Here is a 13,687-nt window from a genome sequence, read left to right as displayed (position 1 = left end):
GGCCTCTTTGTTTCACCGATATAGGATTTGCCGTCCTCACAGGGTATCCGGTAAATGCAATTCTTGGAATCGCAGTCCGCGATTGGTGGCATGGTTTTCGTGAGGCTGCTACGGATGGTGTTTCTGGATCTGAAGCAGGTTCTGATCTTGTATTTGGACCCAATTCTTCTTATCCTTTCCGACAATCCTCTGACATCACAACCAGTGCTTGTACTTCCTCCACACATCTGAGGATTGTCGGAAAGGAGAAGAAGAATTGGGTCCAAGTACACCAGAACCTGCTTCAAATCCGGAAATACCATCCGTAGAAGCCTTACGAAAACCGGGCATTCAAACGAGGACTGCCATTCCAAGAGTTGCATTTACCAGATATCCTGTGAGTGCGGCAAATCCTGTGTGGGTGAAACTGAAAGCCCACATTGTCGAGCACATGAGAAACACACAGCGAGAAGCAACCAGTAAATCGGGAATAGGAGAGCATGTTTGTAGGCATCAACATAATATCAAGTGGTCCCAAGCTGAGATCATCCACGGGGAGGAACACTGGTTTGAGAGGAAGTTGAAAGAAGCTGCATATATATTTTTCAACGACGCATTCAGCCAAGCTAACGTAGAGATACGTAACATATTTAAAACCTGTAATCATGCAGGAAAACGGTCAACTTTCGCTAAACCGTTGAAGCAGAGAGGGGGAAGTAAGGATAGGTGAAAGAGCTCGAATGATCTATAAATAGTCATATCTTGGAGGAATAGTCCAGTCATATTAGACGATGGAAGTCCCAACTAATGAAATTCACCATGAAACATTCTTTTTTTAATAAACTATATATCTGAATTATTTATTTCGCTTTCAACTTTTCTAGTCAATCTTTTTAAAAAAAAGTTGTAAAAAGTAACATAAATATAAGATAACAAAAAGTGAAAATTATTGAATTATCCAAGTTTCGCAAACCAAGTCGGCATCATGAATAGGTAATAATTGTGATTTTTATTTTTCTCTTTGTATACCTTTTTCAGATGATTCATTTTCATTGAATCAGTTTTATCCTGTCATTCTTCAAATCGTCATACTTCAAATGTAAATTTTATCTTATGTCATAGATATTTATTTTTCATTCATTTCCTAATTCAGAGTATTGACTGATGTAATCAATTTCCAATTTCATTTATTCTCCATATTTATTATATATAAAATCCAAAAATTATGATAATTGACAAGACAGGTATCTAGGCTTGATACATGGAAAGTGACTATCCTTAATCAATCAATTTATTCACCAAAAGAAATATATAAAATAAATAGTCTAAATAAAAATAGAAATACATATTGGTAAATAAATAAAGAACACCCAAAAAGGTTACCCTTTAGCATGGGTGTGGTGTATATCATTATATAAGTATAATGTTATGATATTAGTGGCATATAATATTATTACATATGTATATTAATAGTACAGAAATGAATTATTATTAAGTAATATTACAAAATGAAAAGATAACAAAAAGATGGAATTGAAAGAATTAATGTACGTTGATTTGATATTACATTATTGCTGAATTATGGTTATTGCCGAATCATGTTAGAAAAATGTCACTAAGAAAATTTAAACCATTCCTAAAAAACTTTCTGAGTGATAAAGCCTACTACCCCATTGAAGAGTTTATAAATGACTTATCAATATAACTGAATTGAGATTGTCATCTAGGGATGTTAATATATTATAATTTTACCTAGTTATAAGTTTTAATATATAATTTTACATAACTGTTCATATCCTATATATACATATTTTTTTTAATAAGTTTCTATATCATTGAGTTATGATGCAGAAGAACCAATAAAATATTATTATTATTATTTCTTCCATTTTTTTATAGATTAATGGATTGAATGCTTTTTAAATCTTCCGGAATATCAGCGTATAGGACTGCTTATTAATTTTCGGGATAGCAGTTGTTTTAGTTTTAAAGAGGGTGTTGTATATATGTTGCATTTGCTGAAATTTGGCTTTATTCTTATGATGATGTATTATTAGTGATTGATAGTAGAGTTGTCGAATGACTAAAATTTCAAATTCCTTTTTTGAAAAAATTCTAAATATTTTAAATGTCTATCGGCTATTCCACGCCATACTTTTATCCCCCCTTTTTTTACTACATTATTTTTCTTCAAGTTGTGTATCTTTCCACATCACACTACAATTTCTGCATGATGTAAAAATATTTATGAAATCTGTATTTTATCCATAAAATTCATTCAGATAGTAAATAATGATATATATCACTCACATTCTGTAACAAACATATCAGGCTAGTAACAATTTTAAGATACATATTGACCAACACATTAAAATTTGGAAACACCGACCCATTACTTGATGAAAATCAATAATACTATTCATGATTTTTTAAAGAAGGGATAGTTGCTTAACAGAATAATTTTTTTTATATGCAATTGTTTTCTTGCCTTTGTTTCGAATTTAATTGAATTCTTCTTCAGGGCTCAAAAAGAAGTTTCTGCGTGTTGAAATATAACTATTTTCAAATAATCAGACATTAGATACATGATGAAAATAAAAAACACTGAAATAATAACATTTTCGAGACACAAAACACTACACAAAGACATAAAACAATAATTCAATTCTGTGGGTATCATTAATTCTTCAGCTGTCAGAAGAGTATCAATTCAATTGTAGAATGGGATGGTTCCAGTAGCCAGACAGAGAGGTTTTGACCGTTAGTTGATTAAATCTAATGCTGTTTAATGTTATTAATCAGTTGTTTTCGACTTGAGTTATTGGTTTATAAACTATGGATTTGTAGAAAAGTTTAGTTTATGTTGAAGTGCATTCAAATAAAAAGTACTTTGCAGACTGTCAAATCCCAGCGATTTACCACAACAAGAGTTGATGAAGCAGAACATGCTGCTTCTGTTGCCATGAACTTTCCACCAAGGGTTCACAGTGAAGCAGAACCTAATACTTCTGGTTCAGGATCATCGCCTGTGATCGCAGAATCTTCTAGTAAAAGTATATTTTCCTTAGGTCGTAGTAGTAGCAAGAAAAAGAAAAAAAGTAACGATGCCAAGGATAATATTAAGGCTACTAAGAGTAATTCAGAAAAATCATCTGTAACTGATGGATTCAACATGGAGAAGAAAAAGTAATTATATCTCTTTCACTATTTTTGTACTTCAATATTTCCCTGAATTGAATTAATTGATGTATTTTGATGATTTACACCAAAACCATTGTATTTCAATTTTTTTAATGAAATCCTAAATTATTTACCATCATTTGTGATTTTTATTTATTTCATCTGAATTCCTCATTTTATAAAGAATAAATATAATAAAATAAACTGCATCTTGTTTTCAACACTTCTTCACCTTATCATCATTGAATTTGAGTAATTTTTTGAATAACTTAAACGTAATCGATGAAACAATATCTATAAGGATCTAACACCATAGTTTTTTAGTTTTCGAAAGTAAAAACTGGGGACTTGAATTTCACCATTTTAACATCAAGTTTTATTAAGTATTATTTAAGAAACTTATTATTCATCTGCATACTCTTCCATTATCAGAACAGTAACATTAACTTTCAATATTAAAATGTATGATGGTACAATCGTTTATTGTTCATTTTTTCACAACGCCTCAGTGCCTGCCTCAAATGTTAATCAAAAATGATATTTTGCAAACTCTTTCCCTTATATAGTAACCATGGTTTAATTTTAGTTGTGAATCATCAGAAATTATATTGACAGTTAGTATAGAAATCATGATTGCCAACAATAAAATAAAAAACTACCACAATTTTGATCCCTAACGAATAAAGCTCATTGGCAGGATAAATGTCAATCTGAAATAATTTATTTTGCTAAACGTGGACTATTTATTTAACGTGAGGGGTGAACAAATTTTTTGATGAAATGGCAGTTTGAGTGAAATTGACTATGCTAATTTTTCCTGAAAGTCATCATTGGGAGAATCGATGTAAACAATTCTAGATTCTTAGGTTTGACAATTCTTGCAACCTGCAAGCAATTTGACTATATTAGTTAAAATCATTTGAGTCATTCAGTTCTATTTCTTGTGCAGTAATCATTTCTGTTAAAAAAACCCAAATAAATTGCCCAACTTTCAGAATTTTTTCCATTGTACTTTCTGTTAATGACTTGAGCAATGTTAATCTATAAAGAAAACAAAATTTAAACAAGATATACGAATATATTTTTTTAATATGGATACAAATAGTATACACCAAAACATCCAACTAATCTACTAACGTTTCAATTCACCTTTGAAATAAATTTGTACTTCATAAAATAACAGCTCTTTACGAGTTTTTAACAATGTGTTGCAAAAATACCACAATTTTTTCCAAATTTTTCACTTTACAAAATGAGCTTACCAATTATGTATTCAGACTTTTTGTCAGTAATTTATATGTATATGTTGCCATACATTGAAAAAAGTAACCTTCAAAAGATCAAATAAAAACAACACATATTTTTTGGCATATTCAGACCAAGTACTTCAAAGAATGAATTTCATTAAAATTCAACCAAGATTTCAGTGATAACGATATGAGTGATAAACATTACGTTACTTCAACTGAAATAATGGGTAAAATTTCAGTGACTGGCCTACCAATACATATGAAAATGAAGAGATCAATTCTAACAAAAAGTGAGCCCGAAAAACCACCGAACAAGATCAACCACGATTGGGAGTAATGCACGCCATAATATTGTCTTTAGAAGTCATTATTCGACTCATAGGTTTTTGAAGGACAGAGAAAAATTGAAAATGTACCAATTATGAAATATCCCCTACTGTTTTACAAAGAGTGAATTGAAATTAATTCTTCAAAATCATACATAATATGTGAACTTTTTATAGAAATTCATTGATTATTTACAATAGAATTTATCAAGTTTTGGTTAGTTTCGATAGGTGTGTTGAAAATAACGTGAATATAATTACAGTACAAATGTAGTTCATTTAAAAGTTTTTGAAAATCAATAGTGTATTCAAATATAATTTAATACAAATTTTCTCAATAAATAATTCATATAAATTGATGTTTATTTCTTTGTAGAAAACCACAGAAATATTTTTAATTTCAAGTTTCACTGCTTCTGAAAAAAAGACAATCAATCATAATATTTAACGTATAAGGTTTTTGATATTTCCGTCAACTTTTGTCACTTTGAAACTCGACACACTCACAATCCGTTAATCTGCAGTGTTTTAATACCAGGAGCTCACACAAAATGAAGACAATTAGACAAAGTGGGCAGTAACCATAGTTGAGTGCAATTTTGTCATTTTCGTTTTGTGATGTGATGCATTTTCAGGGAAGCATATATAAAAAACACAGCTGCCTCAATAAAAATTTTGAAACGCCATAACAGTAAAGTTCTTCTCAAGATGAACCAACTGAACAGTTTCGTTAAATTCTAGTGTTTAAGTAGACTTGCAAAATAATCTACATTTTAGGAGTAACTGAATTAATTACTTCAATTTCAAGTATTCAGATAATCTAGTAATATACTAACTGAACAAAAAACTAAAAATAACTTCACTATGCCGTCTGTCTGCATGTCACAGCCTTATCATCCTATATTCATCAAAATCTTGAAATAAAATGTTTTCACATATCTTCAAACCATAATTCGAATGGATAAAAAAGTATAAAAAAATGTATAGAAACATAGTTTTATATATTTTGTAAGTTTGGTCCACCTTTCTGTATATCTTTACTGCTATCGTTTTCAGAGCGAATCGTTAAGTAGTGTAAACAAAAACTGGATGTACATATTAATCATACTATGATTATGGTATAAAAAGCTAGGCACAGGTTATAGGCGAAGGTTAATATAACCACCTTTTTACAAATCTGTGTACCGACTGTACCATTTATTACAAATCTCACATGGGAGTAAGTTAAAAATAGCTATTTACAACCTATTGATAGTAGAGTATCCACAAATGATATAAAGAAATGTTCCATATAGTATATTCAACTCCATTATTTCTTCAGACCCCAACGATATCTGAAACCTTGTATGTTCAAAAATATCTACTAAATCTATCTACATTCTCTGAATAAGATTGGTAAAATATTTTAATAACTCCTGCAAAAATGTTTTTTTACAATCAAATCATATACAGCAACAATACAGTTCGAGAAAGTATTTTAATAGTTGAGGTGGTAAAAGTGCCAATGGTTAGGGTTCTACTTCACATAAACCCTATCTAGTTGAAACTAAGATTGCATTAGAAAATTGATGAAAAAAGATAAATCTGTGGCTTGGAAAAAAATTGCAAATTTGGAATACTTAATCTAGATATTAATTGAACCTGATGAGTGTTGGATTCAACCCACATCATGGATTCCAGATATAATTGAGTTGCGAAGAAAAGCGAAACCCTACTATCAAATAGAAAATGCAACACTTTAACTGTGAGCCATTTTTGAAATAAAAACAATTTGCAGGTTTTCAAGCAGTATAGAGAATTTCTAATTGCCAAACATGTTACATAAAATTATAGAAATACAACAAATTTATAATATTTTTGTAGTCTCGAATAGTTAAAAAAAAATTATTTTAAAATATATTGAAACAAAATATCGCTCATTACCTCTTTCATCAGGGTTGTTTATAAAGCTAGATTATCAAAATATATTACATACACTAAGTGCGCAATATTTGATGAGTTTGTATACACATAACAAATAGTGAAAATCCGAAATCTTATAAACGGTATATATAGGATGGTTTTGAGTGCGCACACAGTATTCACTGCTTGCTCTCTGTGCATCATTCTTTATGAGATTCTTTTTCTGCATAGCTCATAGAGATTCCTTCTCATTTGAGTCCCTTTCCTGTCATACAGGAAACCAGTGACAAGGTCACTGTGATCTCACAATGTCAAGGTCGAAACAGTGGGTCACTTGTGTCCGTCCCATAGTTTCGAAATACAGATTTTAGCTTACTAAAACATTGTTTCTTCAAACCGGATTTTTGCAACAAGGCTTTTCTAAATTGCTTGTTCAGATTGAATCTCTTCAGGCGGAATTGTAGGATTTTAATCATGCAGTACAGGCTTCCACGGGCGGTGTCGAATATATTGTTCAATGTTAGCCATGGTCTGCAGGTTTTAATACTTGACGTCTGCTAGAGTGATCTACCTTGCTGTAATACACAAACCAGAAATGGTCCTGGTACATTTGTACTTATAATGGGGCTTAGTATCGAACGACCGACTGCTTTTGTGCCCGATTGGTCAGACACTTCTTTAATTATTAGGCAAATCTGTTTTATGAGGTTCCGGTATCCATGTCTTACTGACTTTTAAGTGGGTTTGATTTGGTCGTGATACTCGGTTAATTTCGGCCTCGCTATTTCTGTTAACCAGAAACGAATTTTTCATATTTGTAGGCTTCCGGTTCACAGTTACGCCTTGCCCTCTCTTCTACCGTGGATGACGGTTGGAGTGCTTGTTCAAATATCGGTCCATATGGTACTTCATGCCCCAGTCTGCCACTCTCCCGTCTTTCCACTAATACTTCCAGAAAATCGATTCTTTCTTCCTCTCTACATTGTGAACGGGATTTGCGAGTTCCGAGAATTCAAATGTCTCAGAAATTTTGCCAGCTCTTCTTATCTGTGACCCCAAACTTCTTCATCAACAGCAAATATTCTACGTCAAGTATAAAAAACTGTTTTACTAGGCATATACACCACCAACAAACAATTACATAAAGAACAATGCACAGAGAGCAAAGAACAAACACGCAGAAACAACCATAATGAAAGAGATGTCAAACAACTCTCGCGCATGCATCCAAATAAGGAGTAAAAACCAAGCTTGCAATAAAAAAATATAATAAAATTTATTTAAAAATCGAAAAAAATTAGTGCTTCTAATATTCCAAATATAATTTATCACAGATAATCTTTTGTAATTTTAAAATTTCATAAAACCTACCTATTGTTTAAAAAAGAAAAAAAAAGTATTTTGACTTCAAAACTTTTCAGTTGGATTGAAAGCTTTAAATGCCATATTTTTACAGTACAATTGCATGTATATGGTAGATCAATGATTAAAACAATTAAAGCAACCCAGGAGTACGAATTTATATTCCCTTTTGATGTAGAATGTACTTGTGTTTTATTGTGATTGTTCAAAAAAAAAAAGAAATAACTAGAATATACTTTCAGCTATATTGAAAGAATTGGTAACATTCTATTATATTTCTAAGGATCAATAAATAAATAATAAATATTCCTTGTTTTTTGTTAGCTATTCACCGGTATGAGTGATTGGCAAACATATGTGCCGTTTTTTCACCTCTCAATATATATCCCAATCCTGGTGCACTGATTAATAGGCCAGTATATTGAATTTTGTTAAATTTACGAGTATCCCTACAGATTAGGCATATGTTGTTTCGGGTTATCATCAATGAAAACTAATCTCAGCTTGATACTGGAATCATACCTGTGGATTGAGATGAGTAGTAGTTTTATTTCTATGTTCAGATAACTTTCAAATAGGCAAATTTCTGTATAATAATGAATATTAATTTTAGAGAGTCACTAAAAGTAATTTATTAATATGTGCAATTCATACCGAAAGTGATGGTGTTCCACATGGAACTGTTTGTCAGGGTTTAAAATATTCGTTGTTGTGTATGGACCAGATTTATGTGACTGTCAAAAGCATCTTCAAAATTTTCAAGTTACCGAACATGCTTCAGTAATTCTTTTAACAGATGATTCAACTATTGTTTCAGCCACCTCAATACCACTAAAATGTCAAGAGGTGCATACTTTCCTAATGAATAGCACTATAAATTGAAAATGTTAGTTGATAGCTTTTCAAAATATCAAGTTCTTGTTACTTGATTTCTTATAAACACTAATTCCTTGAACACTTCTTCAATTTATACAAATGCCCCGAGGTTATCCAATAATTGACGAAAGATGTTTTAACAAAAACTTGGATATGCATTACCCAGATATGTAAGTTAATAATTGAAATTTAATTTTTGGTGTTATTTTCATACGATATAACAGGGATAAAAACAGGCAGAGTAATCCCGAAAATTCATTTACAATTTGTAAAATTTCGATTTTTCCCATTAAATACTTATTCATTTTGTTGATTGGTATATAGAGGTGATACAAAAAAAATTACATTCATGAATGAATATTTTCTATTACTCATGAAAACAATTCTATATCTTCCATCATTATCCTAGTGGAAATATGAGAGGAGCGGGGTCAACCTTTGTAGTGAGTAGTTATACTATGGTGATTCTACCCCAAAATCCAACGCTTTTTCTCAATAATTGAAATTTTGGTCTCAATTATAATCTTCAGCCCATAAACATTTTCATCTGAGCTGACAAAATCTAATTTTATTATTTCTCGACCATGCACCTTATCTATCGTTAATGTAAATGCAACAGTTTTAAAATACCTCTTACTACAAGGGCCATGTGAAAAAAGTTGATCGATTTTCAGTGCAAATAATTTCTATGTGCTGTATAAACATTGAATATCGATTATTGAGTCAAATAAGTTCGTACTATTTGTGGTGTAAGCGTCGTTGATGGCATAAACTATTGACCACATGAGATAAGGATTTTGCTTGAATCACATTTTCATCAATTGGCTATTTTCTGTACAAGTGTCAGATTACATTGGCCGTTCACAACATCACTTTCCAACTAAATACCAAGAAAATCAAATAGAAATTGATGAATATACAGTAGTTGTTTGATAATAAAAAGAGTCACTGGTAGACAGTTGTTTCATCCTATTGGGCATCGTCAGTACCGGACAGGCGGTCCTCGATTGAAGACAAAATGTGAAAAACCAAGAAAAGTACTTGATAGAAATAACTGCGTAAACGCAAGCGAGACATAAGTGGAACCACCTATTGGTGTGACACCTAAGTCAACTTGCCAAGTTTTTATGTCAGTGTTGGTGGTTTGACCAATCAACCGACAACTGCGGTGGCAAAAATTTGGAAAGCTAACCTGGAATTTCGATTTCATATCATGTCAAGAAACATGTGGATTCGTTTTTCTATGACATTCCAGGTTAGCTTTTATACTAACGTAACAATGTATATTGGTCTGGAAATAGTTATAAATTGATACCAAAAATTATATTATTGCCCATATTTACAAGATGTCCTTTATATAAATAACTGAAATAACGGTCATTGTTTGAGAAATATGGTAAGCTCAGATTTTGGTATAAATATTTTTCTACGCAAGACCAATGCATAATTGTATAAATGTGAGTACTGTAAAAATATGGCATGGTACATATGAAACCCTAGTGAAAATAATGCATCGAAAAACTCATTCGATGTTACCATTGTAATTCTGATCCATCAAAACCGTACCTATCAGATGCGGGTCATTCTCCATTATAAACTCACCATCCATAGTAAAACTCTTGTCTTGTGGCAACTGTTCAATGTTATTCTCCTCATTCAATTCAAAGTTCTGAACGAATTCCAGATTCTCCACACTGTCTGTCCTGATGGGTTGACCATTCAACAAACAATCTCCGTTGACTCCATAAGTGAAAGTTTCACCGGTATTCCGAGGAGTCGAAGGATAAGATCTCGAATTTGTGTAGTTTGCTTTTAAAGGTTCTTCCACTATCTGGGAAAAAGGCAGGGGAGTGCTTGGAACAGATCTAGATGGTAAACACTTAGGTTGATAAGTCATGATGATATCTCCAATACTGTGAGAACGTACATTCCTTGCCATTTGAACGTTGGTGAAACTCACATCACCCTGCGTATAACTGCTGATCTGTTGATGACCGTTGGCAATTTGGATCCCAAACTCTGACAAGCCAGCGTTATTAGAAGGTAAATGAACATTATATAAATCGATGTTGTTGTTATCACAAGAATGGTCGTCAAGAGAATTCAAAATTCGTTTAACGTTATCACTATCAGTATCAGGTATCGGATCAATTTCTGGGAAATCATCCACAGGTACTGACTGTTCGGGTACCAAGATCTCATCAATGGGTGCGACCATGTCGTGCAAAGGAACAGACTGGGATCTGTACATTTCTAAATTAGACTCTATATTGGAAGCATAAAACTGCTCATCTTGAGAGGTATCAGGCTGTACAGCAACACTTTGTGGTACCGAATATCCTGGACTGTACTCTACTTTGCTACTGGAATTCAAGAGTTTATGCAAAACTGACTTGTTGCTCAACATTGGACTGACTGGTGCGGACATTGGGAGTGAACTACTGTTCAAAAACTGGCTTTCATTGGGGATTTCAACGGTGAGATTAATCTCCCGTTTCACTTTCAATGGTTTCCTCAACTCGTTTTTCAAAATGCCAACATTTTGATAAACGGTTTTGGTTCTCATAACCGGAGTGCTCCTTGGGCTCACGAATGGACTTGCTGTAGTACTGGAACATTTGGACTGTATACCACTAGGAGACTGAGGACCAGGAGATATTGGTGTGAAATTGAAATCTTTCCTTCTAGTATTTGGACTAGGAGGTACTGACGTTTCTTCTGTAACGTGTGTATCGAAACTAACCCTTCTCCTAATATTGGTCTGCATATGGGGCAAAACCCCCTGACGAATAATAGGGGTTATGTGAGTTATTTCGTTTTGTACTGGCGTTTGATTAAGACTGGCATTCGAAAAAGGAATGCTCTCCTGTATTACCCTGTGTTGTAGTGCTGTCGTTACCAAAGATTTGTTATCAACAATGTTCTGTTCGAGGAGTTGCCTAAGTGTCGATAGTTTGTCTGTATTTTCTGAATCGATTGGTTCGTTAACATTATTATTACTGAAATATTTGGAGAGTTCTTCCTCGTGTTGGCTGTTAGTACCTGTCGATAAAAAATAATACATACATTATGAAGCAGATGATGTAATTATATAAATAAAAACCATCTTCATTAATAAAATATTACACATAAATGAGAATTTTATGGCAACAGTGCAGTTATTGAAAAGAAAACAGAATTCTGAATAAAGTATATTCTAACACATTGGTTTATGAATGACAGCTAAAATTTCGGTTTATTTGTACGGGCCTATTTGAAATATTGACAGTATCCAATCCTATCCAATGATTTCGATATACTGTAAACAATTGATTACTTAGATTCATTTTAAAATGGGCTGGTTCCCCATCGTACATGAACCAGAAGTGTTGTCTCAGCTATAGAAGACCTTCTTCAAGAATAACAGGTAACTCTTCCTGCAGGAAATCAAGGTAAGATACGACTGTTAGCTGTGGTGGGAGGAAATATCGACTGAATAAATGATTATCGAGTACCCCAAGCCATACATTTGAAGAAAACTGATGCTGAAAATAAGCTTCAAAGATTCCATGTGAATTTTTTCCAGTCCAAAGGTGATTATTATTTGTATACATTGTCGTCCAACATTACCTAGCCAGTAAACAAAACAGCATTTAAAAAATTTACATTTTGACAAAATGGTTGATACTTATGATGCATGATGCACTGTTTGGAACCTTTGGTGTAGTAACTAGAAACCAACACGAAGCTAACCCTATTTATGCTATATAGATATCCCATACAGGTAAACCATCCAGGTGTACCACCCATACAGGTATACCAACCTAAATTAATTTTACAATTTTTCCTCATCTATTATTTTACAATATATGTTTTAACTGTTATAGCTGTATATAAAACAATTTTCAGCTATATAAAAATTAATTTCACAATATTGCCTATCCAAATTTATTTTTGCAATGTGTCCTTATATAGTAATCAGTAAACCCAACAATATTATTTCAACAAGCTATATAGTATGCTCTTTGGTATAGGTCCGTCATCGTTATTCATAACGTGTTTACTTATTTCTACACTCTCATAGGCATCTAGTTGCTTGTTGTTGTTAACTTGTCTAACTAATATTAATGAACTGAAGTCTATGGAATGGTTTTGTTGCAAAATATGATGGGCGACTGCTGATTTTTCAGGTCTTCCATATTTTAAGTGTGCTATGTGTTCCTTATATCTTACTTTAATAGATCTTTTTGTCTGTCCATAATATTTTGCATCGCAGTCCTTACATTCAATTTCGTAAATTCCAGACTTTTCCGAATTCTCGACTTTGTCTTTTGGACTTCCCAAAAGGCTCTGTAGTGTATGACTTGTTTTAAAAACCACCTTCATACCTAGTTCCTTGAAAATCTTTCCAAAGTTCCTCGTAAGTGGCTAGCTTCTTCAGTGGTTTATAAGTCTTGAGTTTATCTCCGATGACTGGGTATTAAAGCTGTGTAAAGCATATTTATACTTGTGATGCACTGTTTGGAACCTTTAGTGGAATAATGAATATTATTGGAGATTTTTTCCCGACTCAAAACCGTTATTTTAACAGGAAGGAAGAGGAAGATCTTCCTCTTGAAGATGGTGATCGAAACACGTGTCGAGGTGCTAAAATAACGGTTTGGTGTTGAGAAAAACTCCAGTAATATTCAAGCATATTTATGTTGACTCAGGTAGTTTGATGTGCTAATACCTGTACGTGGATTACGTAAAATGTCAATAACATTCGTTGACCCTTTTTTAACTGCCGTCGAAGTTCTACAATAGCAAACATCATGCATTCACATAAAATAT

At 32.5% G+C, this 13,687-nt stretch overlaps 2 protein-coding genes across 17 annotated transcripts in view; one reads left to right on the top strand and one right to left on the bottom strand.

Moving 5' to 3' along the window:
* The window catches only part of l(1)G0196 (inositol hexakisphosphate and diphosphoinositol-pentakisphosphate kinase), a 79,593-nt gene extending 73,168 nt beyond the window's left edge, over nt 1–6,425 (top strand). For all 14 annotated transcript variants that reach the window (XM_074179810.1, XM_074179805.1, XM_074179804.1 and 11 more), the window contains 2 exons: nt 2,876–3,165; nt 4,649–6,425. In XM_074179810.1, coding sequence (XP_074035911.1) covers nt 2,876–3,165; nt 4,649–4,703 — 345 coding nt within the window. In that variant the 3' untranslated portion in view covers nt 4,704–6,425. The remainder of the gene's footprint in view (nt 1–2,875; nt 3,166–4,648) is intronic.
* LOC111502379 (uncharacterized) overlaps nt 4,218–13,687 on the bottom strand; it is a 46,906-nt gene continuing 37,436 nt past the window's right edge. For 2 of the 3 annotated variants that reach the window (XM_074179817.1, XM_074179815.1), the window contains one exon: nt 4,218–11,917. In XM_074179817.1, coding sequence (XP_074035918.1) covers nt 10,398–11,917 — 1,520 coding nt within the window. In that variant the 3' untranslated portion in view covers nt 4,218–10,397. The remainder of the gene's footprint in view (nt 11,918–13,687) is intronic. The other variant, XM_074179816.1, reaches the window with a different exon arrangement.

Source organism: Leptinotarsa decemlineata, unplaced genomic scaffold (assembly GCF_025532065.1).
Source record: "Leptinotarsa decemlineata unplaced genomic scaffold, Ldec_3_MD MMD2_tig00026282_RagTag_RagTag, whole genome shotgun sequence".
Taxonomy (NCBI): domain Eukaryota; kingdom Metazoa; phylum Arthropoda; class Insecta; order Coleoptera; family Chrysomelidae; genus Leptinotarsa; species Leptinotarsa decemlineata.
Note: the sequence above shows the minus strand (reverse complement) of the source record. Positions and strands in the feature narration are given on the sequence as shown.